The sequence below is a fragment of the Saccopteryx leptura genome, chromosome 1, assembly GCF_036850995.1.
Source record: "Saccopteryx leptura isolate mSacLep1 chromosome 1, mSacLep1_pri_phased_curated, whole genome shotgun sequence".
NCBI lineage: Eukaryota > Metazoa > Chordata > Mammalia > Chiroptera > Emballonuridae > Saccopteryx > Saccopteryx leptura.
In genome coordinates, this window is record NC_089503.1 from 39741904 (window position 1) to 39766775 (window position 24872).

Here is a 24872-nt window from a genome sequence, read left to right on the forward strand (position 1 = left end):
AATCCTGTTATGTAATATTTCATAAACATTATGATAAAGACCGTCAGATCTGGATACCCCTTAATATTTCTCTCTCTTCTTTCCTAGTAACAGGATTTTTAGCTAGGTATATAGCTGCTTGAACAAGGACTATATTTCCCAATGTCCTTTGCAGCTGGATATGACCATGTAACTTAGTTCTGGCCAATGGGACAGAAGCAGAACTATTATGCATTCCTTTGACCTCTCAATGTCTTTTTGTTGTTGTTGTTGTTTCTTCCTCTCTCTGTTTTTGGCTTTTTTTTTATAAGTGAGAGGAGGGGAGATAGTGAAACAGACTCCTGCATGAGCCCCAACTGGGATCTACCCAGCAACCCCTATCTGGGGCAGATGCTGGAATCAACTGACCAACCGAGCTATTCTCAGCGCCTGATGCTTGAACCAATTAAGCCACTGGCTGCAAGAGGGGAAGTGGGAGAAGAGAGAGAAGGAGGGAAAGAGAAGCAAATGGTCACTTCTCATGTGTGTCCTGACTGGGAATCGAACCTACGATATCTATATGCTGGACTGACACACTGAGTCAACTGGCTATGGGCCTCTCTGTTTTCTAGAAGGCAGAAGCTACCCTTTGAGACCATGAGGTGAAGGTTATATACAAGGCTCAAGATAGAATGAGCCTTGGTGACTGACACCCTGGAGAGCCTTGCCAATCCCAGACCACCTACCCAGACATGCATGTGAGAGAAACGAGCTGCTCTCATGTTCACTTACTGGTATTTTGCTTGTCGGTCTCCGGTAGCTGAGCGTAACCTAACACATGAACACATATGGGCATGCACATGCACAGAAAGCTGCTTGCAAGGATGTTCATCATTATGTCAGCAGTGGTTGCCTCGGGATTGCAGGATTTGTAATGTTTTTTTACATTATTATAATTATGTAAGTATATGTGCCACTTCTTACAAAAACAATAAACCAAAAGAAAAAGATACCATAATGCCCTCTACCATCTGCCCTCCAGTTTCCGCTCAGTGGCCTCATTCTCACCTGCGCTCAGCCCACCCACACCACCTGATTCTGGATGACTGCTCACCCTGGCTCTCTGGGGTGCACTTCTGCTTGCCTGCCATCGTGGCTGGAGCTGGTTTCTGCAACAGTGCGTCTGCAGCACACAGTCGTGCTGGGAGAAGGAAGCACGATCAGCTCCAGGCCCTGCTCCTCCCCAGGAGGGGACGGAAACCAAAACATCCAGCCAGTTAGGGTCTGTGGAAAGAAGACAGATAGAAATAAACCTGTAGGTCATTCATTTCTACAATAACTGTTGATGGAGGGCCCATATATTCCAGGCTCTCTTCTAGGTGTGGGATGCAGCTGTAACCAAGGAATCTTTGTTGTCATGAAGCGTACAGCCTTGAGGAAGGGACAATCAACAATATGCATTTAGGGGCCCCTGTGTTACCTGGTTTGATGAGCTGATCTGTGCCTGAACCCATCTGTTAGAGGGAGATCTACTTCCCAGAGGGCCTCATTCATGCACTGGACAAACACTTTCTGAGTGTTTAGCAATGCCAGGCCATAAACTTGGAACTTCAGGGCAAGCAAGACAGTCTGTTTTCAAGAGTTAGCCAGTGTCAGCACTAAGAACAATGAAATTATGTTGTTATTGCTATTAGTAAATGATAGCTAATAATCTTTGGACCTGAATTATGTGTTAAGTCCTTATAGATAAATCATTTCACTAAACCTCACAAAGCCCTTTGCACTGTGTTATTATTGATCTCTACCATGCAGATAAGGAAACTGAGGCAGCACAGCACTTTCTTAAGATCACACAGCTAGTGCATAGTGGAGCCACACCGCTGATCCCCCATGCAGAACTGACAGGCAGCCTTCTGGTGGGAAGAGGCAAGCATTCCCCCCAAGCCTTTTGACCTCTGGCCTCCAGCGCCAACTGTAATGGACCTTTCCCTCAGTCAAGCCCCTCCCTGTATCAGCTTGTTTAAAGTCAAGGTGGATACATCAGGGAAAGATTCAGAGTCATCTTCCTTGGAGTCTGAAAACCTGGGCTCGAGGCCTGACTGTCCCTTAGCTACTGGGTGGGGAAGTTGCGTGGGTATTCCACATCAGAGGCCCTGCTGTGCCTCAGTTTCCTCCTCTGTGAAATGAAATCATTAAACTACAGCATCTTTTTTTTCTTGTATTTTTCTGAAGCTAGAAACGGGGAGAGACAGTCAGACAGACTCCCGCATGCGCCTGACCGGGATCCATCAGGCACGCCCACCAGGGGGCAACGCTCTGCCCACCAGGGGGCAATGCTCTGCCCCTCCTGGGCGTCGCTCTGCTGCGACCAGAGCCACTCTAGCGCCTGGGGCAGAGGCTAAGGAGCCATCCCCAGCGCCCGGGCCATCTTTGCTCCAATGGAGCCTCGGCTGCAGGAGGGGAAGAGAGAGACAGAGAGGAAGGAGGGGGAGGGGTGGAGAAGCAGATGGGCGCTTCTCCTGTGTGCCCTGGCCAGGAATCGAACCCGGGACTTCTGCACGCCAGGCCGACACTCTACCACTGAGCCAACCGGCCAGGGCCAAACTACAGCATGTTTAAGATAACTTCTAGGTCTGCCACTTATTGATATTAAAGATAATTCACATTAATGGGTCCAAAATAGTTGAAGCAAAACTCTAAAACAAAAAGGTTGATAAATTTGACTGTTTCTGAATTTAAAAAATTCTCTATCCTAAGAGACACTGTAAACAAAGTTAAAATAAAATCACCTGGGGGAATGTATTTGTAAAACACAGAGAGACAAGAGAGTCCTGTTTAGACAATATAGAAATTCTTCAAATCAACATGAAAAAGTTAACCCAAAAGAAAGATGAGCAGATCACGTGCAGGTGATTCCCAGCAAAGAAAATTAAATGGGGCACAGAAATATGAAAACACGCTCAAATTTACTAGAAACGAAGAAATGGAGATTAAAACACAAATGACATACTGTTTTATTTTCACCCACAGGACGGTAACACATAAATATCTGGCACTGCAGATTACTGGCACACATATAAGGAAGCAGAAATTAGACACGGCATGTGCTGGTGGAATAGGAGGGCGACTGGACGGTATCTGTTCTCATGTAAAACATCCAAATGCTGGGACTCAGCTGTCCTCTTTCTCACTGTGTCCCTGAAAGAAGCCCACAGCTGACCCGGGAGGAGCACACGAGAATGTTTACTCCAGCATTGTTTGTCTCCACTCAAAACAAAACACAACAAAACCCACCTGGGAGGAGACAAAGCAGCCACGATGCCTGCCTTCATGAACCGCGTTTGTTCTGTTATGTAATAATATGCAAAACAAGAAGAGTGTAGTGGAGTTCTGCTCGGACATGGAAAAATCCATTGAATGTAGCAAGGCGGGGGGGGGGGGGGTTTGTGAAACAATGCAGAGTATGATACCATCAGAAGAAACAATAATTATTTGTTCCCATAGAAACAGCATAAAAGGGGGTCTGGGAACAAATGCTGGACTGACAACCTAAATTATTTCTGAGGAAGAGAAGAATTCATGTTGAGGAGGCTTTATCTATAATGTTTAGGTATCTTTAGAAGGATAATTTATTCATGCACTATTGTGTCATCATAGAGATTGCTTTTTTTAAAAAAGTATTAAAATTGGTGGGCACACAATGCAATATACAGATTACATGTCACAGAAAACATACACTTGAAACCTATATGAGCCGATTAACCAATGTCACCACAACAAATTTAATTTTAGAAGTAAATAAAATATATTAGTGGTTGATGGTTGGCAGCTTCCCCCTTTCCCAGCTTCCAATGAACAGAATTCCTCTTTCGTATATTGTAGGCGCCTCCTGAGCCTACCAGCGCCCGCCCTTCCCCCCAGCACGTGCTGTGTCCAGCTCAGCCTAGAAACCGTCCCTGCTCCCACTCCAGGCTCAGGGGCCAGGCACTTGACTTCTCCTCTCAGAGGTCCGGTAGAGTCGTCTGCAGTGCTTTGACATTTGTTTCCCCAGAGCTAACTCAGAGCAACTCTACGATTACAGTGGTGGTTTGTTTTTTTTTAATTTAATTTTTTTTTCAATAAAGAGAAAGGTTGAACATGTAATGTTAATGTTCAACCTGGTGTAACAACACTTCAAAAACTTTGGAAATGGATTTTTGTAGGGAGCCATCTGGAAAACACTTGTCAGAGGTCACTCATGTTCAGCTCTGTTCATTGACAAGAGGTGGCATGAGGTTAATTTGGAGCAGTGGTTCTCAAAGTGTACCCCCAGATAAGCAGCAGCAGCAACCCCTGAGACCCTGTGAGCATGCATACTCTTGGGCCCCAGCCCGGACTTGCTGAGTCAGAAACACTGCAGGGAAGTCCCAGCAGTCCATGTATTAACAAGCCCTGGGAATGACTCAGGTGCACACTCAAGTTTGAGAACCTTTGAGTTACTGTGGCTAAATATAAGCTGCCTCTGGGCCTCCGGGAGAGCTGATCTACCATCTACAAAGTAACAACCTGAACTAAACTAACTCTGTTTAGGTTTCTATTCATCCTTCAGATCTCGGCTGAATCATTACTTTCTCAAGAAACATTTTCTGGTTCTGTGTGCTTCCATAATCCCAGGTACCTCTTCCAGTTGCATTTATTGCAGATGTATTTTACACTTACTTTGTGATGATTTGATTAAGAATCTTTGCCCCCACCACCACTCAACCATAATCTGCTTGCATATACTACAGTGCCAGGCATGTAGCACGCACTCAATAAATACTGGAGAATGAATGACTGAGTCAACAAATCCTTCATAGAGAGGTTTTTTGGGGGTTTTTTTCGCTGATTTTTTCAATACATTTCCCACAATTCAATAATAATGAAACTTTCCTCATTGAAATCACACTATTTTTCCAGATTGAAACCCCTGATGACCTTTTAAATCTGTCACATTCCTTTATCTCCAAGTCCCAGCCAGCTGACAAGTCATGTGGATTCTTCCATTGGAATGTCTCCCATGCCCGAGTGGTGTGCCCCCTGCCAGCTCTCAGCCTAGGCGAGCAGTCTCTCATTCAATGCCAATCTCTCCTCAGCCCATTGAGCAATTTCATTTAATTTAATGACTGTGTTCACTAAAATTGCAGGTTGCAACTATTTATGTCTGATTGTAAGTTTACAGTTTTCAGTGTGCTTTTACTTATATTAAAATAGTAGCAGACATTTAAGGGAGCATACATGCCAGGCACTGCAATGATTCCCATGACCATGAAGGAGATATTTATTACTTATTTTATGTTTTCGTGGAAGGAGAAAGCCACAGCTAGAGTAGCCTAAGTGACTGGTACGTGATTACTCAGCTGCTAAGTGCAGATGCGGAATTGAACTCTGATTCTGGCAGATTCTGTGACTATCCTCTGTGCTATATATAATGCCCCCACCTATCCACAGTCCCTCAAGCTGTAAGACCTCCGGCATTTGGATTCCATAGCTTCCATACCTGATGCCTCCTTGTTACTCATCCATGTCATTCCTGCTGACAGCCGTGCAATGAGAACAAGCCTGTATTCTGGGGAGGAGGTGAGCTCTGGAGACCGCCAGGGTTCAAATCCAAGCTGTGTGATCCACAGCCAATGACTTATTCTCTCTGAACCTCAGTTTCTTTCTCTGTAAAATAAGGAAAGGTGAAATTAAGAAGTTTAAACGAGATAATTCACTTACCAGCCTACTAGGAGTAAGCATTAATCAGTGTGAACTACTTTTATTTCTACTTCTCGTTCATTATGTATCAAATATGACTCTATCTACCTGTCAAGTCTTCATGTAATCTGAGCTTCTCTTTTCCTCTCTGTCTTTCTCTTTATTTGAAAAAGACGTGTCTTTTTGTCCTCTCAGTACATTTAAAATCATTGCTATATTTCCCATGTTAAAAATGATGCTCTTTGAAAAATGAAATCAAACAATATACAAAACTACAGCCTGACCAGGTTGTGGCGCAGTGGATAGAGCGTCGGACTGGGATGCAGAAGGACCCAGGTTCGAGACCCCGAGGTCGCCAGCTTGAGCGCGGGCTCATCTGGCTTGAGCAAAGAACTCACCAGCTTGGACCCAAGGTCGCTGGCTCCAGCAGGGGGTTACTCGATCTGCTGAAGGCCCGCGGTCAAGGCACATGTGAGAGAGCAATCAATGAACAACTAAGAAGTCGCAACGTGCAACGAGAAACTGATGATTGATGCTTCTCATCTCTCTCCGTTCCTGTCTGTCTGTCCCTGTCTATCTCTGCCTCTGTAAAAAAAAAAAAAAAAAAAACTACAAAGGAAAAAAATTTCCTGATCCCCCTGTTCTCTCCCCCCAGAAATAAACACTTTCTTATATCTGTGTGTAAGTAGTATTCTGAAATCTAATTTCTTTCATTTAACAGTATTGAATAAACATCTTTCCAGGTCAGTGAATACAGGTCATATAATTTTTTCATTTATTATAACAGCTGCATAGTATAGCATCATATATAACATGTTTAGTTTCATTTTTTTTAGCGTGAGAGAGAGACAGAGAAAGGGACAGACAGACAGGAAGTGAGATAGATGAGAAGCATCAATTCCTCATTGTGGGCATCTTAGTTGTTCATTGACTGCTTTCTCATATGTGCTTTGACCAGGGGGCTCCAGCCGAGCCAGTGACCCCTTGCTCAAGCCAGTGACCTTGGGCTTAAGCCAGGACCATGGGATCATCCATGATCCCATGCTCAAGCCAGCTACTCTGTGCTCAAGCTGGTGAGCCTGTGCTCAAGCTGGATGAGCCCAGGCTCAAGTCGGCGACCTCAGGGTTTTGAACCTGGATCCTCTGTGTCCTAGGCCAACACTATCCACTGCACCACTGCCTGGTCAGGCTATAACATGTTTTCTTGATAGACTGTACTGGTTAACTACTATTTTAAAACAAATCAACCCCAAGCTCAGTGGCTTAGTTTTTATAAATATTGTATATAATATATATTCTATGTAAATGATACATATTCTATATACATTCTTTGTAGAGTTATAGGTGGGTATATATATCAGATGTCTGCAGTTGGCTAACCTGGGCTGGCTTCTGCTGGGTAGTACCACTTTAGTTCATAGCTGCTCTGTCTATAGGCTGGCAAGAGTGGCTCTCCTGTGTGTCTTTCATCCTCTTTCTGGGGCTAAGGACCCAACCAGGACATGTATGGAGAATACAGAAACACAAGAGGGAAAGCATAAACACTTGAGGCCTCTTAATGATTAGGCTTAATGTCACTTCTGCCCACAGACCACTGGCCAAAGCACACCATATGGCCGAGTCCAAAGTCAAGGGATGGGGAAATAGACTTTGCTGATGATGAAGACATGTGAGTGCAGATTGGAGTACAGAACTGAGACCAATAATTCGAACTACCACATAATTAGTTTCTAATTTGTTACTTATTAAGAGCCATTTTGAACCTCTTTAAACATACACTTTTGTTTACTTGTCCAATTTTATCTTCTAAATAATAAATTTCTAAAGTCAAACTGCTGTGTTAAAGGGAAATACCTTTCAAATATTGACATATATTGTCTAATAGTTTTCCAAAAAGACTGTATACTCCCAATAACAGTGTAAGAGAGTGTTGATTTCCACATACTTTGGCCACTACTAGCTTTTGTCAATTCCAAGTTAACACTGTTGCTCTGATAGAAGAAACATATCTTAATTGTTTTTTGATTATTTGTGAGATTGGAAATATATTTTTTGTCTGCTGGCCTTTTACATATTTTTTGAATGACCTCTTCATGCCCTTTACCTAAACTCACTCTTTAAAAAATTAAATCAGATTTTCAACAAACGAGGGTGAAGTCACAGCTAGCTTCTGTGTGCCGCCAACTCACCACCATCCCCTTGACTGAGGCAGAATGCAGTCAGCCAAGCTGGCAAGGAGGCAAAGCACTGAGGGGATTCATGCCCTGCACCTGCCTGGGGAGAAGCCATGGATATGACATAGTTATGGAAGGTCAGAACCAGGAGCCAGTCTTCTGTGAAGGGTGACAATTCCTGCTCCTGCAGATGCTGACTCAGAAGAAAAGGCCGACTGCAAAACCACTGCTATTTTTCTTTTGATGGCAAGAGAAAATACCTCTCTAACCAGGGCCGTGGATATCTAAACGGTTTCTAGTGAAGGATATGCTTATTGAAATGCATGCACATCTAAGAGGTTGCTGGTTCGATCCCTAGTCAGGGCACATACAGGAACAGATGTTCCTATCTCTCTCTTGTTCTCTCCCTTTCTCTCTCTAAATTCAATAAAATGAACATTTAAAAATAAATAAATAAATAAATGCACACCTAGAATCAATCCCAGTTAGCAGGTTCTGGGCAGAATGGCAAATCTTAAACCTTTCCAGTGTGGCTAGAAATGCTTTGAACTCTGGAAAGAATGTCAGGAGAGCCTGCCTTCCCTTCCCTTTGCTTTCTTCCCTATCGCTGGATAGGAAACCTGGGAGTCAGGGACACTGGGATGACTGGGCTGGAGGGCAAGTGGTATGAGGCTATAACAACAATAATAATAGCTTCTCCTCACAGAGCAATTTCAGGCATCTGGCATTGCTCCAAACACTCTACCTATGTGTTAACTCATTTAAGCCTTGCGACAACCATATGAAATAGGCATTATTATTATTATTATTATTTCTATTTTATGGTTGAGGAAGTTGAGATAGGAAGGTTATAATTTGCCCAAAGACCCACAACCAGTAAATGACGGAGCCAGGATTCAAGCTCAGGTGGTATGGCTCCAGAGTCAGTGCTTTAGTCACTTTGCTAGGATTTCCCCAAAGGCACAGAATGTCCCACAGTGGTTTCCTGCAGGATGCTGAACGCTATTGCACGGGAAAGGAAACTTTGGACTGAGGTTAATAAGATCTCTACCTCAGCATTTCTTAGGGCCTATCATATATCAGTCTAGATGGCAGAATATATATATGAAATTAACCATGCAGCAATCCCCAAACATATGAGTCTTTAAAATTTTGTTTCTATAACAATGTTATATAACTTATGTTCCACAGACCACATGCTACACCACAATTACTACTAAAGCTGGCTTGCATCAGCTCATTGAGTCAATTGCTAAATTTTCAGGTATTTTGTTTGTTTGTTTTTTCATTTTTCCGAAGCTGGAAACGGGGAGGCAGTCAGACTCCCGCATGCACCCGACAGGGATCCACCCGGCATGTCCACCAGGGGGCGATGCTCTGCCCCTCTGAGGCGTCGCTCTGTTGCATCCAGAGCCATTCTAGCGCCTGAGGCAGAGGCCACAGAACCATCCTCAGTGCCCGGGCCATCCCTGCTCCAATGGAGCCTCGGTTGTGGGAGGGAAGAGACAGAGAGGAAGGAGAAGGGGAGGGGTGGAGAAGCAGATGGGAACTTCTCCTGTGTGCCCTGGCCGGGAATCAAACCCGGGACTCCTGCATGCCAGGCTGACGCTCTACCGCTGAGCCAACCGGCCTGAAAGCCAGTTTATTAAACTCAGTCACTATTAAAAATTAAATTATATATACTTACAATTATATAAATTATGTTACAAAGGTAATGAATAGTCAATACTTACTACTGCTTATTTTTTGTGTGTGTGTGACAGAGACAGAGAGGGGGACAGATAGGGATAAAACAGACAGAAAGAGAGAGAGATGAGAAGCATTAATTCTTCACTGCAGTTTCTTAGTTGTTCATTGATTATTTTCTTATATGTGGCTTGACCAGGGGACTAGAGCAGACTGTTTTGGGGCAACTGGATGTTACACATTCAGCAGCACACCACTGCAGACACATATGCTTAAAATACTGATGTCACTGTAAGTGCAATTTTGGAAAAATGACTTGATGTTTTTAAACATTGTTCTTCTATTTCTTAAGATTGCTGGGAGGCTTACATAAACTAGACTGGATTAGAGCAACAGTTTCCAACCTAGCTGCACATCAGAATCTCTCAGATTCCTAAATGCCACTCAAGACCTAGAGCATGAGAACCTCCTTGGGCGGTGCCCAGGGCTCTGAACTTTAAATAAAGCTCCCCAGGACAAGCAGACCTGCGTTTGGGAACAAGTACTCAACACCTGTAGAAGAAAATAAGCAGATTTTTGGACTAACAAGCTATGAGGAGTTATATTTCTCTTCCAGCTCCAGCAGAAGCAGCAAGCTTAAAATCAAGATTTCTCTTTCCAACAGTATGACTTGGTACATGGCTGAGGCAGAAGGAGGATCCCCATTTCCCACCAGAGCTACTTCATGTCTGTATCCTCTGTGGTAGTAATTTCACCAGGAGAAGACCACTTCTCTCGGCCACGCAAAGGACATAGAAATAAGTCAGTTATGAAATCACTTCGTAATGTTCTTTACTATCACAAGCTTTTACCTGTCTTGCATCCAAATCTTGACAGCAAGGCAAGACACCAGTACCACTGCAGGCCGTGCTAATCATCTTGCTCACCATCCGCACCTGAACAAGATCAACGGCAAAAGCTGATAAACTGTATCAAACCTGAACCAGACCTTCCAGACTATGCTCACCTCTATCCAGCCACAACTTGGCTATCACAGGGGTCAGGTGGGCACTAGTTTTGGCTCAATTTAAAATGTTTTATTACCTAAGCTATATACATATACTATATATGTGTGTGTGTGTGTGTATTATATATATATATGTGTAGTTATAAAATCAAAGAATAAGAGATCATAATAAAATAAAAGACCTTTGCCCTAGTCCTTTTTAACCTAATTCCTCCCTAGAACCAACCTCTTTTAATTTGTTAAACAATTTGTATTAAATTTTCTCATGGTTATGTTTACTTCCCTAAATGATGTTTATCTATTTTTTGATGTATCCAATTTAGACACTGCTACTTTTCTCTGATAGAATTTTGCCTACTTATACCACCTGAAACTTCCCAGTATCTATTACTTATTTCCATAATCGTTGCTGCAAACACTTTGCATATATTTTTATTGATTATTCCATTGACACAAAATTGTTTCAACTTCTCACTTCATAAGGAAAATTTTAGAGCTCCTGCTTTCTTCTCTGCTGTTCTGCACCAGCCCATTCCCCCTCCACCCCCAGCCAGTCTTCTGTCTTTCCACATTATGAAGGCTCAATGGCCTTCTGTGAGATGCACTCAACCCAGCCATGCCTGAGATTTCAAGATTAAGTGGCTACTGTGATCTTCCTGGCTCAGCATATTCAGGGTTGTCATCAAATGCTAGCCACACAAAATGGCAGGAAACAGAGACATAATTTTGAATTCCCTGAGCTATACTTTAGCCTATTTAAGGAAAAGGTAGTTGTTGTTTTTTTTCCCTCTCTCTCTTCTGCATCACTGTTGTCTCATTAAAACCAAACACCATAGAACAGCATGAGGATAGGGGCAGAGGAAGGTGTAAGGGGAAGAAATCTGATTAGGGTTCCCAGCAGGAGGGTCATTGGAGACACACACACTAATGAAACAAAGACTGGGCTCCATTCATGTTCCTGCCATCTCAGCTCCAGTTCGGGGGGTGGGTGGGGAGGGGTGCATTCAAACCACACAAAAGTGTTTGTTCTTTCAAAAACTTTAAGGATGGAGATGAGGATGAAAACATAATTTTAAAAAATCCTTGCTTTACTATTGTTATAAAACTACTGTCTATAAGGTTTTAAAAAGTTATTTGATCAAGATTTCTCACTAGGTAAAATATTCTTATTTGCTCACATTATTAGTTTACGTAGTTGTATGTTGAAGATTTTCGGAGTCAGTCATAATTTGGTCGTTTCCTTATCTATTAATTCATAAATAAAAAAACAAAAAGTTTTACAAATAATTTGGTATTTTTAAGGGAGTTTAAGCTACTATACCTGTGCAAGTAATTTTCTTACACTTACTAATACAGCAGAAATAGCCTTTGTCAATTCTAAAAAATACACCAAATTATCTAGTTTTTGAAAAGGATCAAATGTAAGTCAATTAAAAACTATTTCAATGTGTATTTGTTGACTGAATGACCCATCCATATTTTCACTCAGGGTTTTCCTGTGAGGTCAGAACCATTTGGTGGACTTAGGCTCTGAAATTTTAAAAATATTGGAGTGATTGAAAAAAATTTTATTTTTTTAAAAATTAATTTTAATGGGGTAACATTGATAAATCAGGGTACATATGTTCAGAGAAAACATCTCCAGGTTATTTTGACATTTGATTATGTTGCATACCCATCACCCAAAGTCAAATTGTCTTTCGTCACCTTCTATCTGGTTTTCTTTGTGCCCCTCCCCTCCCCACACCCCCTCCTTCTCCTCCCCCCCCCCCTGAAACCACTACACTCTTGTTCATGTCTCTGAGTCTCATTTTTATGTCCCACCTATGTATGGAATCATATAGTTCTTAGTCTTTTCTGATTTACTTTTTTCACTCAGTATAATGTTATCAAGGTCCATCCATGTTGTTGTAATGATCCGATGTCATCATTTCTTATGGCTGAGTAGTATTCCATAGTATATATGTACCAAAGCTTTTTTAAAAATTAGTTTTAATGGGGTGACATTGATAAATCAGGGTACGTATGTTCAGAGAAAACATCTCCAGATTATTCTGACATTTGATTATGTTGCATACCCCTCACCCAAAGTTATGTACCAAAGCTTTTTAATCCACTCATCCACTGATGGACACTTGGGCTGTTTCCAGATCTTCGCTATTGTGAACAATGCTGCCACAAACATGGGGGTGCATTTCTTCTTTTGAAACAGTGCTATGGTGTTCTTAGGGTATATTCCTAAAAGTGGGATAGCTGGGTCGAAAGGCAGTTCGATTTTTAATTTTTTGAGGAATCTCCATACTGTTTTCCACAGTGGCTGCACCAGTCTGCATTCCCACCAGCAGTGCAGGAGGGTTCCCTTTTCTCCACATCCTGGCCAGCACTTATTCTGTGTTGTTTTGTTGATGAGCACCAATCTGACTGGCATGAGGTGATGTCTCATTGTGGTTTTAATTTGCATTTCTTTAATGATTAATGATGTTGAGCATTTTTTCATATGCCTATTGGCCATCTGTATGTCCTCTTTGGAGAAGTGTCTATTCATTTCTTTTACCCATTTTTTGATTGGATTGTTTGTCTTCCTGTTGAGTTTTACAAGTTCTTTATAAATTTTGATAATTAACCCCTTATCAGATGTATTGTCAAATATGTTCTCCCACTGTGTAGTTTGTCTTTTTCTTCTGTTCTTATTGTCTTTAACTGTGCAAAAGCTTTTTAGTTTGATATAGTCCCATTTGTTTATCCTGTCTTTTATTTCACTTGCCCGTGGAGATAAATCGGCAAATATATTGCTGCGAGAGATATTGGAGAGCTTACTGCCTATGTTTTCTTCATTGAAAAAAAAAATTTAAACATATAGTAATGGTAAGTTAGAGGTTTCCCAATTCAGAAAGGCCAAATAAAGTAATTCATAGATAATAATTAAAGAGAAACTGCCATAGTATCATTGGTTAATTATAGCAAACCACCACGTCTAGATTATTGGCCAGTATCTTTCTCTCCACAGATACCGACTGAACTCCTTCTGTGTGCCAGTGCACAATACAGCAATTAAAATGAACTGAAATCCCCATCCTTCCGGAGCTCACATTCTAGTGGAAGGAGAAAGAAATAAGAAATATAAATCTAGGCGGCCGAAAGTGGTATGAGAAAAACAGAGGGAAAGGGATTGGCGTGGCAGTGATTGTGGTCTCTTTGAGAAACTGATTTTTGAGCCCAGACAGGAGGAGATAAGGGACTGACTTAGGTGACCCTTTGGGGGCGATTTTTTTAAGCAGAAGGAACAGCCTCAGACAGAAGTGCATCTGTCCTGTGAGGAAGGAGAGGAAGGCTGGTGTGGCTGGAGCTGAGTCTGTGGTAGTAGTATGAAATGCTAAGTAATGGGACATGAGATTGTGTAGGGCTTTGCAGGCAAATATAAGGGCTTTACTTTTTATATTGAGAAGCTTCTGAGAGTGTTTGAGTTACAATTTGATTTATATCTCGATTATTTTGGCTGACATACTGAGAGATAGGGATAGGGTGGAGTGGGTCATAAACAGGAAGAGCAGTTAGGAGCGTCTTACAATAATGTAGGCCAGAGGTTCTCAAACTTTTTTTTTATTTTAGGATGCCTTTAACATTCTTTTTTTTTTTAATTTTTAATTTTTATTTTTTAAACTTTTTTTTTAAGATTTCTTTTTTTTAAATTTTTTTTATTCATTTTAGAGAGGAGAGAGAAAGGGAGAGAGACAGAGAGGGAGAGAGAGAGGAGAGAGAGACAAAGAGAGAAGGTGGGAGGAGCTGGAAGCATCAACTCCCATATGTGCCTTGACCAGGCAAGCCCAGGGTTTCGAACCGGCGACTTCAGCATTTCCAGGTCGACGCTTTATCCACTGCGCCACCACAGGTCAGGCACCTTTAACATTCTTAAAAATTATTAAAGACCCCAAAAAGTTTATATAGGTTACATCTACTGATACCTTGGAAATTAAAACAGATTAAACACATTGGAGGCTCTCTCTATGGAGTGCGCCCCAGCCTTCCCACACCCCCCCATTTCCCCAGGGAGCACCCCCAGACCCCCCACGTGCCAGAACCTTGCCTCCCCCTTCCACCTCTCAGTGTGAGTATCTCTCTGAAGCGCCAAGGACCCTTCTTTTGCTGTAATCTGTGTCCTGAGCCCATTTCTTCTACGGCTCACTTCTACCTCTGTGATTTGCTAAATATACTTTCTCTTAAAGTTTGGAAAAAACAACTGGGAAACACATTATTTTTCACTGAATAAACCCACACATTAATAAAAATAATCAATGAAAATAACTTTTTCAAAACAAAAAATAGTAAGAAAGAGTAGTTTTGTTTAGCATTTTTATAAATCTCTTTATTACCTGGTTTAGTACGAAGAACACAGCTGGAGTCTTTTAACTCCTTTGCCTTCAGTCTGTTATGATATGTTGGTTTGGTTACAATAAATGAAGAAAATATGGCCTTATGTAATTCTTCAATACTAAACCCAAACTTGACAGGTAGTAGTTTCTTAAAAGTCAGTGGCAATGTGAAACCTAAAACTTCATCAATAAACCTTTGTTTCATTAGAATCCAGTAGTTTCTCTTGCCCTTTGAATGGATATTTGTACCATTATCCATTTGAGGGGAGGATATTATGTCACTGTGTCATTGCAGATCTTCAAAATTCTGATTCATCTTATCATCCAGGATAAAAAAAATCAGTTTTTACCTTTGACCAAATTCTGGCACACTACCCCCAATATGGCAGCTTAGCATACTAAATATGTCAAGCTGAAGGAATCTGAGAACTGAAACGTGATACACTTTTTTTTTCTATTTTCTTAGTTTTTCTTGTGACTTGTTGCTACGCAGGAACTAGGTGAACTCAGTGTTCAACAGACGACATTAGAACATATATTTGATGTTTTATGATTTCTTCCACCTTCAGGAAGGACTTTCTGACCTTCCCCTATGCAGGTCACAGAACTGAGAGGCGGCCTCCCTGGACTTGGAGGGAAGGCGGGTCTCTGCTAGTGAGGGGCCGAGAGGAAACGGAAGGAGCAGGCCTTGCAAGCCTGCCCGGGTCACTCCCAGGCCTGGCCTCTGCCCCGGGTCACTCCCCTGCCTCGCCTCTGCCCCGGGTCGCTCCCAGGCCTTGCCTCTGCCCCGGGTCGCTCCCAGGCCTGGCCTCTGCCCCGGGTCGCTCCCAGGCCTGGCCTCTGCCCCGGGTCACTCCCCTGCCTCGCCTCTGCCCCGGGTCGCTCCCAGGCCTGGCCTCTGCCCTGGCCCACTTCCCACTTCAGCAAACCTAGCATTAGTGTCAGGCTCAAGTGTTTCTTTGGGTCTTTAGTTCCTTATGAAGGCTCCTGTGTTGTATAAAACTTCTATTAACTAACCTTGCATGGTTTTCTCTTGTAAATCCGTCTTTTGTTACAGAAGTTCCTGTTGAGAACTTGAGGGTAGAGAAAAACAATTCTTCTCTCCCTTCCACCATTAATCTCAGTCTTTGTAAGAATTGGCAAGCTCATCGTGGTGGTGGATACATGTTTTCCAAAATTCCAACTGGAAAACTTGAAATTTATCATTAGCAAAAAATTCTATCAGTTGTTTCATTTCAGTAAGTTCACTTTTTTTTTTTTTTTGCAGGACGTCTGCCAGTTTGTCAGTCACTCTTTTAAGTAAAAATGCTGTTCCCTGAGGAAAGTGGCTAGCTCAGCTCAGAAATCAATCACACAAGGGCTGTTCCTGAAGACAAATACTGTATTTCAGCAAGCAGCAAAAGTACTTCTTTAGTATACTATTAATGAAAACAGAGTATTAAAAAGACAGGTATAATAACACAGCCTCAAGGCATATTGATAAGTGCTAATATAAAGAATTCTCCCAACTGTCTCGCCTACTGCTGGCAGTTAGTTTTGGGTCCAGAGCCCTCTTAAAACCCCAGAGATTAATGAGGTTCATACAAATCCTGGGGTTTTTTTAGGCTCAGAAATTTAGTATATTAATTTGTCTTAAGGGTGGGGTTCAACCATCTCTATTTTTGAAGAGTTCTGTTTGCACATTTCTCTGGTCTTTCTCAAGTACATAAATACTGCAATTTTAGTGACAGTGTTTCAGGAAGGGAGTGTGATAAGAAGCATCAACTCGTAGTTTGTGTCTCTTTAGTTGTTCATTGATTACTTCACATATGTGCCTTGAGCAGATGGCAGGGGGACTCAAGCTGAGCTAGTGACCCCTTGCTCAAGCCAGCGACCATGGAATCATTTTGATGACCCCACACTCAGGATGATGTGCCTGCACTCAAGCTGGTGACCTCAAGGTTTTGAACCTGGGGACTCAGCATCGCAGGTTGATACTATCTGGCTGAATACTGTATATTTTTTTAATTAGGGTAAAACTTGGTCAATCCTGTATGTCTTCATACATGAGTACCTCAAATTGCTCAGCTCTCCATTATTTAAAAAAAACACACCATAGTCCTTGTCATGTGTTCTATTGTGTATCTCTTGTCATTAATAAGTCACATAAGAACATATTCTACATATAGTATTAGCTATCACTAATAGTATTTAATCCAATAAAATTTATTTACCAAAACGAGCAGTAACTTGGAATATTACCCCAGGCTGCAGACTGCAACCCTACAGTAGATAATGCTTGACCTCCCCTATCTCACAAGCCCCAACCTTCATCACAGACCGAAACGCCATGACACACTGCAATATATACTGGAGACATTCTACTAGAGAAAACCCTCAACGCTTGGATGTTCAGGGTACAGGCTACAGTCCCACAGCTTAAATGACCACTTCCAGCATGGCCAGCAGGTGCTAAGTGGTGTATTTCCTTTTTAATTTCTTCTCCTGTGGAATACTCTTAGCAGTGTTGTTACTACATTTCCTCCGCTTGATAGCATGATGGGTGAGAGGAGTATGAACTGATCTCAAATTGGTAACTTAACACATTTTAGATATTTCATTTTAAGAAGTGGGAGAAGCGGAATGTTTAAAGACACTGGTGGACCATATTGGTTTTCCTAGATTAAGTGATAAGAAAGCAAATAACTCTAGGACCAAAATTATTTGCCCTACCCCTCAAACAGATTCTTTAAGAGTTAAATGACAGCTCCCTGATTTATTTGTGTTCTCAGCAGTAGGGGCTACTTGGACCACTCTGTGCAATATTGTACACGTTCAAGAGTTCTGTTTTATTAAAATACTCCTTCCAAAATGTTCTGTTCAGAAAATACTGCTCTACTCAATAGAGATGACTGTTATACTCGGATGAACTACACACATTACCACATTATGATATTAGTTTTCACAAAGGAAAATAGAAGAAAAATGTATTTTCTTAATGGAAATAAAATAAAGTCCTGGGACAGAATAATTTGCTATCTATAAATGCCCATCTACCACCACAGCATGAAAGGATATTATATTTATTGTCGAGGATGATGAAGTACTTGTTTTTCATAAGTATGATAGTTTAATGACAGAGATTCTAAACAAAGAGCTAACATTTAGACTCTCATAATCTCATAAAATGTTTTGATACACAAGTTAGAATGCTCCAGCCTGGAAAAGCTAACTGAAAAGAAGAGAGATCCACAAACTGTATTTGGGCTAGTTATTAACTAAGAGAAAAAAAAAAATCAAGAGCCACTGGGTAAAATTCCTATAAAAATCAAACAAGAGTTTTTAAGAAAAGTCATTTTTGACAAATAATTTTTTTCTGAAGCTGGAAACGGGGAGAGACAGTCAGACAGGCTCCTGCATGTGACCGACCGGGATCCACCCGGCACGCCCACCAGGGGCGATGCTCTTTCCACCAGGGGGCGATGCTCTGTCACATCCAGAACCACTCCAGCGCCTGCGGCAGAGGCCAAGGAGCCATCCCCAGCGCCCGGGCCATCTTTGCTCCAATGGAGCCTCGGCTGCGGGAGGGGAAGAGAGAGACAGAGAGGAAGGAGAGGGGGAGGGGTGGAGAAGCAGATGGGCGCTTCTCCTGTGTGCCCTGGCCGGGAATCGAACCTGGGACTTCTGCATGCCAGGCCGACGCTCTACCACTGAGCCAACTGGCCAGGGCCAAATACTTTTTTAAGTAGTAGAAAACATTTGTTATGCATTTACAAGAGAGAAAAATAAAACAAAAAAATAGATGGTTTTTGGTTACTTTAAAAATCCGTGTTATCTTCTTATGGGCTTCTTTATTTGTGTTTTATCACCCCACCCTCCTCAAATTTGTACTTGAAGCCACTCCAGACAATACTGCAACTACTCTGAGCTGTGCTATCTGTACCACACATTGCCAGTAATGGTCTCCATTCTAGTACATGTGAAAACAAGCTGGCTGGCTTAGCCCAGGGAAGAGGAGTCATGCTCATGAAGGATAACTAAGAGATATTTGAAGGGGTTAACTTTCCCATTGGTAGAAGTCCAGCTCTTCTAATAAAGACCAAAAGACAATTTCTTTCTGATATTTTTACTATATTAAATATTAATTTCTGTTGTAATCTTCCCACCCATTCATGTATTAGGGTAGAATTTAATGAGGTTTACAATTCTTAAGATGATCTAATATAAATGTCATATCTTCTTTGGAAGGGGTTCTTGACTGTATGATGAAAATGATACTATCGCCACCTAGTATTAACTGTTTTCTATGTGTAAACTACTGATCTAAGTAGTTGAAAAGTATCAACTCATGAACTGGCACATTCATGGAGGGAGAGAGAGGTTAAGAAACGGAACTACGCTCACACAGCAAGTAAGATCTCCCACCTAGGCACTGCCTCCAGAGCTCATGCTTCTCACCATCAAACCATCATGCTATGTTGCCTTGTGTATGTCTTGTTTTGGAAAAAAACCCTAAAAACAAACAAACAAAAAACAGTGGTTGAACTGATAAACATATGACCCACTTCCCTTTAAAAATTCCTGTTCTTTTAAAAAGAATTCTTTTGTTGAGACTAGTTTATCAACATCAAAAAACCCCAAACTATTCAATTTAAAAATGGGCAGAGGACCTCAAATGAATGTCTCTCCAGAGATCACATACAGGTGCCCAACATACATATGAACAGATGCTTATATCACTAGTCATCAGGGAAATACAAACCAAACTGCCTCATGCTTGTCAGAATGGCTATTTTCCAAAAGTAACAAATAACACGTGTTGGACAGGATATGGAGAAAAGGGAATCCTCTTGCACTGCTGGTGGAATTATAAATTGTTACAGCCACTACAGAAATAGTATGGAGATTACACAAAAAATTAAAAACCGAACTATCATACAACTCAGAAATTCTACTTCTGGGTATTTTTTTTAATAAAAGGAAAACTGAGTGTAAAAAGGTATATGTACTCCTATGTTTATTGCTGTATTATTTATAACAGTCAAGCAATGGAAGCAACCTAGGGGCCCATCAATAAATGAATGGATAAAGAAGATATGGTACCTATAGACAATGGAATATTACTCAGAAATAAAAAACAATGAAATCTTACCATTTTTGACATGCATGAACCTAGAGGGTATCATGGTAAACAAAATAAATCAGAGAAAAAGAAACATTATATGATCTCACTTATATATGGGACTTAAAAATAAAAGAAAACCAGACTCATAGACACAGAGGACAACTGATGGTTGCCAGAGGGGAGTGGGAAGGGGGAATGGGTGAAAATGGTGAAGGGGAATAAAAGGTACAAACTTCCAGTTATGAAACAAATAAGCCACAGGAACGTAGCATACAGCACAGGGAATAGTCAATTATATCACAACACTTTATGGTGACAGATGGCTGCTAGATTTATTATGGGGATCAGTCTGTAAGGTATACAGTAAAGGTTGAACCGCTATATTGTACACCTAGAACTAATATTGTATGTCAACTACACTTTAATAAAACATTTTTTAAAAGACTTGTTTTAAATGCTTCTAATTTTATAAAAGGCCTTAACATTTTGAAATGTAATTTTATCATGCTGATTGTTGTACACATTTTATTAAATGTTTTCTATTCTGCGTATCAAACTGAGTCAATTGTAAATAACACAAACGTAAAGAGTTGTATAAGTATACTAACAATTATACATTTAACTTTGTACCAAAATCTAGTTTGAAGGTATTATATTAGTCAATAAGTACATATTTACAACAATCTTTAAAAACTCATATGAAACCTACAGAATAAATGTATTGAAATTAGATTTCCTGGGTAATATTGTAAAACTAAATGGTTAAACAGTACCTGCAAAGAGTGAAGAAGTTATAAAATGAGAACTACAGAGTAATCAACTAGGCTGTCTTCAGAAATGATTTGTGTGCTTTTCTGTATTTTAGTCCCTTACACTCGGTCTTTAATCCATTACATCCTGATAGTCTAACAAATAATACAATAAAAAACTACTTCTCAGAGAGGAAATCTGAGTAAAATGTGTAATGCCTGTGTATAACCATGAGTTTAATAAACCATATCCAAATAACTAATTAATTACTAGTGTGTAAAATTTATAGTAGGAAATTTAAAAACAACAAAAGACTATCTCTTTCAAATTTAGGCCAAATTAAACGATTTTCAATATAGCTATACTCAATGTAGGGGTTACGTTTGGTTAAATTTCATGAACCAGACTTCCAAGGTGATGCTGTAGGTGGACCACAGGGACCAATGGATTCCCTTCCTTAGCTGAAACACATTGATTCCTACCACGATTCTACTGGGAAAACTGAGTAGGAAAGGGTGCATCATCCAGGTGCTTGAATTAAACCCCACCCCTTCGCCCACTACCAACCCGACCCCTACAAGAAAAACTGCAGGTTAGTTGTGCTTTTTGCTTTAGTGCCTTTTTCACTGGAGACCATAAGTTTGACTTGAATTATTCAATGTGAGGGTCACAATGAGAGAGCGTGGATCTTTCTTATTCTTGTGGACTGTAATCTTTCCTTTCAAGGATTCACCTATAGAAGAAAGGCAAAAAATGCATTTAAGAATTCAAGAAAAACAGACTATAAGAAAAATAATAATGTACGCCGGTATTTCTATTTTATTATAGGATGTTTCCCTAATTTTCAAAAACTTTTCAATTGTCAAATCCTTGCAAAAGAGCAAAATTAGGTGGTCATTCAAGGTTGGGAGTAGTTTTACTTAATTCCTGAAATATGAAGTCCTATGGTGAGTCCTGAGCACACAGAAAAATCCAAGACAGGCATCCTGTGCTCAAAGAATTCACATGAGATCACAGGTAAAGAGGCATAGCTACATCAGCAGTTACACAACAGGTTTATGTCTAAAGTGTGCTGAAAGTGAAAACTGGGGATGGTTGAAGGGCAGTAAAAGGCAATGTGTCACAAGAATTAATGAAAGAATTATCTGAGGACTAGTTGTGGTTAACTTAAGGAGTGCACATGGAATGGCATTTAAGAGAGATAAAACATGTTACAGAGAGCCTTCAGGGAATGACATTCTTGGAACTGAAAATTATAGCTGAGAAAACATAAGGTTTATATTTTATAGAGCCGCAATGACAGAGCTGTTAGCCTTGAAGCTACTAACATTACAAATGAAAAAGAGAACTTACACAGATGAAATAGCAAACACAAGAAATTTACATAATTGTTTAAAGGTAAAAACGGATTCCCTAAAAACTTATACTGTATGCTCCAAATTTTATTTTACTCTAAAATGGAATTATATCTTATATCTATGTGCTTTTCTGAATACAAATACTTCTCATTTAAGTCTTTTCCCATGTATTTACTAAGAGCTATTTAAAAATAACAAAAGAGATTGCTAAATGGTAACTGATCACCATCTCCTGCTTTAATAAGAGTGAGACCACACCACCAAAGAGCAGCAGGTAGTTTCACTATCTGGATGAACGCAGCAGCACTCCATATAAAACGACTGAAATTGAAACAAAACTATTGAAGTACTGAATCTGTATCTCTAAAAAACCCAACAACCCTGCAAGTCCCCTATAAAGGGATAATGAATCTGATTTTTTGTTTTGTTTTTTGAGAGAGGCAGGGAGAGAGAGAGAGACAGGTACAGCGAGCTGCTCCTGTGTGTGCCTGACTGGGGCATCGAACTGGCAACCTCCGCGCTCTGGGACGACACTCCAATCAACAGAGCTATCTGGGCAGCGCTTCATTCTTAGGATTTTTAGAGAGACAAAGAGAGGAAGGGCACTTTTTTAGTTGCTTCTCATGCATACCCTGTCTGGGAATCAAACCCACAACCTTGTTTCGTGACCATACTTAGACTGAGCAAATTGGCCAGGGCTAAATGTAAATTAATATGGTAGTGAAACAACACAGTAAAACATAACAAAACCATCTAATGGTTGTATTTATTTTGGAGTATAAAAATACCATTACTGATGTATTCTATACATCCTGCAGAAAAGGAAAGGCTTATATAGTTTAATACATCCAGAGAAAGAAGACATGTAACATACAAGGGAAGAGAGAAAAGAGTGACCTCAGAATTTCCAGCTAGACATGTCTTTGTGATAAAAGAAGAAAACCTTACTATCAACTAGGAATTTGATATCTAGAAAAAAATTTTAATATGAAGGTAAAATAAGGACTTTTCCCTCAAAGAATAAAAGCCAAAACCTCTTCCCAGTACCCCTGCACTACAAGAAATGTTAATGGAGTTCTTCAGACAGGACGATATGATACCAAAAAGAAACCTGGATCTACACAAAGTAATAAACAAACAGAGCCTAACTGTTAGGTAAGTGATAAATATAAGACTGTTTTTCCATATTAAAATTTATTTAGAAGATAGTTGACTGTTTAAAGCAAAATTATAACAACTTATTGTGGGATTAAAACATTTAGGGAAATGTTTTGTAACAACAGCACAAAAGCTTGGAGGGGGTAAATGGAAGAATATTGTTGTAAGGGTCTTAAAGTACAAATAAAGTGGTATAATATACTATGATATCACTTGATGATAGTCTGTGATAACCTAAAGATTCTGTTAGAAACTCTAGAGCAACCATTACAAAAACAAACACAAAAAGTAGTTAAGATTAGAGATAAAATAAAATAGTAAAGAATATTCAGTCAAAAAAGAAAAAGAGGGATAAAAAACAGAGAGGATAAATAAAAACACAAATAGAAAATAACAGAATTAAATCCAATAACATAAGTAATAACATTAAATGTAAACATGTTCAACATACTTTATAAATATATAACCTAAATGTAAAAAGAGAGATTTTTATATAAACATTAATCATAAAGAGGCTGGAATGGCTATATTAATTTCAGACAAAGTTGACTTCAAGAAAAAAATATCATTAGAGACAAAAAGACATTTCAAAATAATAACTTGCTCAATTCATAAACAAGACATCATAAATTTCAAAATGCATGAGACAGACCTGACAGAGCATCAAAAACAGAAAAATCTACAATCATTGTTGGAAAATTCCCCTCCTTTGTTGATAACAACAACAACTGGACAGAAAGTCAGAGAGAATGAGGAAGATTTGAACTACACCATTTCCAACATGACTTGATTGACATCTACAGACCTGAGACAGATCATTGCTGGGGCATAAAACAAATCTTAATGTACAGAAATCATACAGAATATGTTCTCTAACCAAAACTAAATAAAATTAGGTATCAGTAATAAGAAAATTCCAAAATATTTAGGAATTGAACAATAGACTTCTACATATTCTATAAATGAAAATAAAAATCACAAGGAAAACTAGACAGCATTTTCATCTGAATGAGAATGAAGCACAACAGATAAAACTGTTTGGCCTATAGCTAAAACAGTGCTTAGAGAAAAAAAATAGTATCTCTAAATGCTTACATTAGAAAACAGGTAAGAATCTTTAATGGTGAATTCTATCAAATGTTTAAGGAAAAATAATTACAAAAGTATGTATATAAACTTTTCCAAAAAAATAAGAGGAGGTAATATTCCCCAACTTATCTCTTGAGAGTGACATTATTCTGGTATTAAAACAAGATAAATCCATTAGAAGAAAACTATAGACGAATATCCCTCATGAACACAGATTAAAAAACCCTTTAAACAAAAGAAAAAAAATCATAGGGCTATCTCATGAAACATATCAAAAGCACCTGGCAAAATTAATTTATAACAACTTCCAGTAAGCTAGAAATAGGCGGAAACTATAGATAATATCATTCTTAATGGTGAAAGTGAATGCTTTCTTCCTAGATAAGGACTGAGGCAAAGACGTCCATACTGACCACTTCTAATCAGTACTCTATTTTTTTATTATTATTGAGAGGCGAAGAGGCAGAGAGACAGACTCCTGCATGTTCCCAGACTGGGATC

General features: G+C 40.0%; 1 protein-coding gene across 3 annotated transcripts in view; it reads right to left on the reverse strand.

Moving 5' to 3' along the window:
• Positions 1 to 19891: 19891 nt before the first annotated feature.
• The window catches only part of PRMT3 (protein arginine methyltransferase 3), an 88349-nt gene continuing 83368 nt past the window's right edge, over positions 19892 to 24872 (reverse strand). For all 3 annotated transcript variants that reach the window (XM_066364535.1, XM_066364520.1, XM_066364528.1), the window contains one exon: positions 19892 to 21499. In XM_066364535.1, coding sequence (XP_066220632.1) covers positions 21390 to 21499 — 110 coding nt within the window. In that variant the 3' untranslated portion in view covers positions 19892 to 21389. The remainder of the gene's footprint in view (positions 21500 to 24872) is intronic.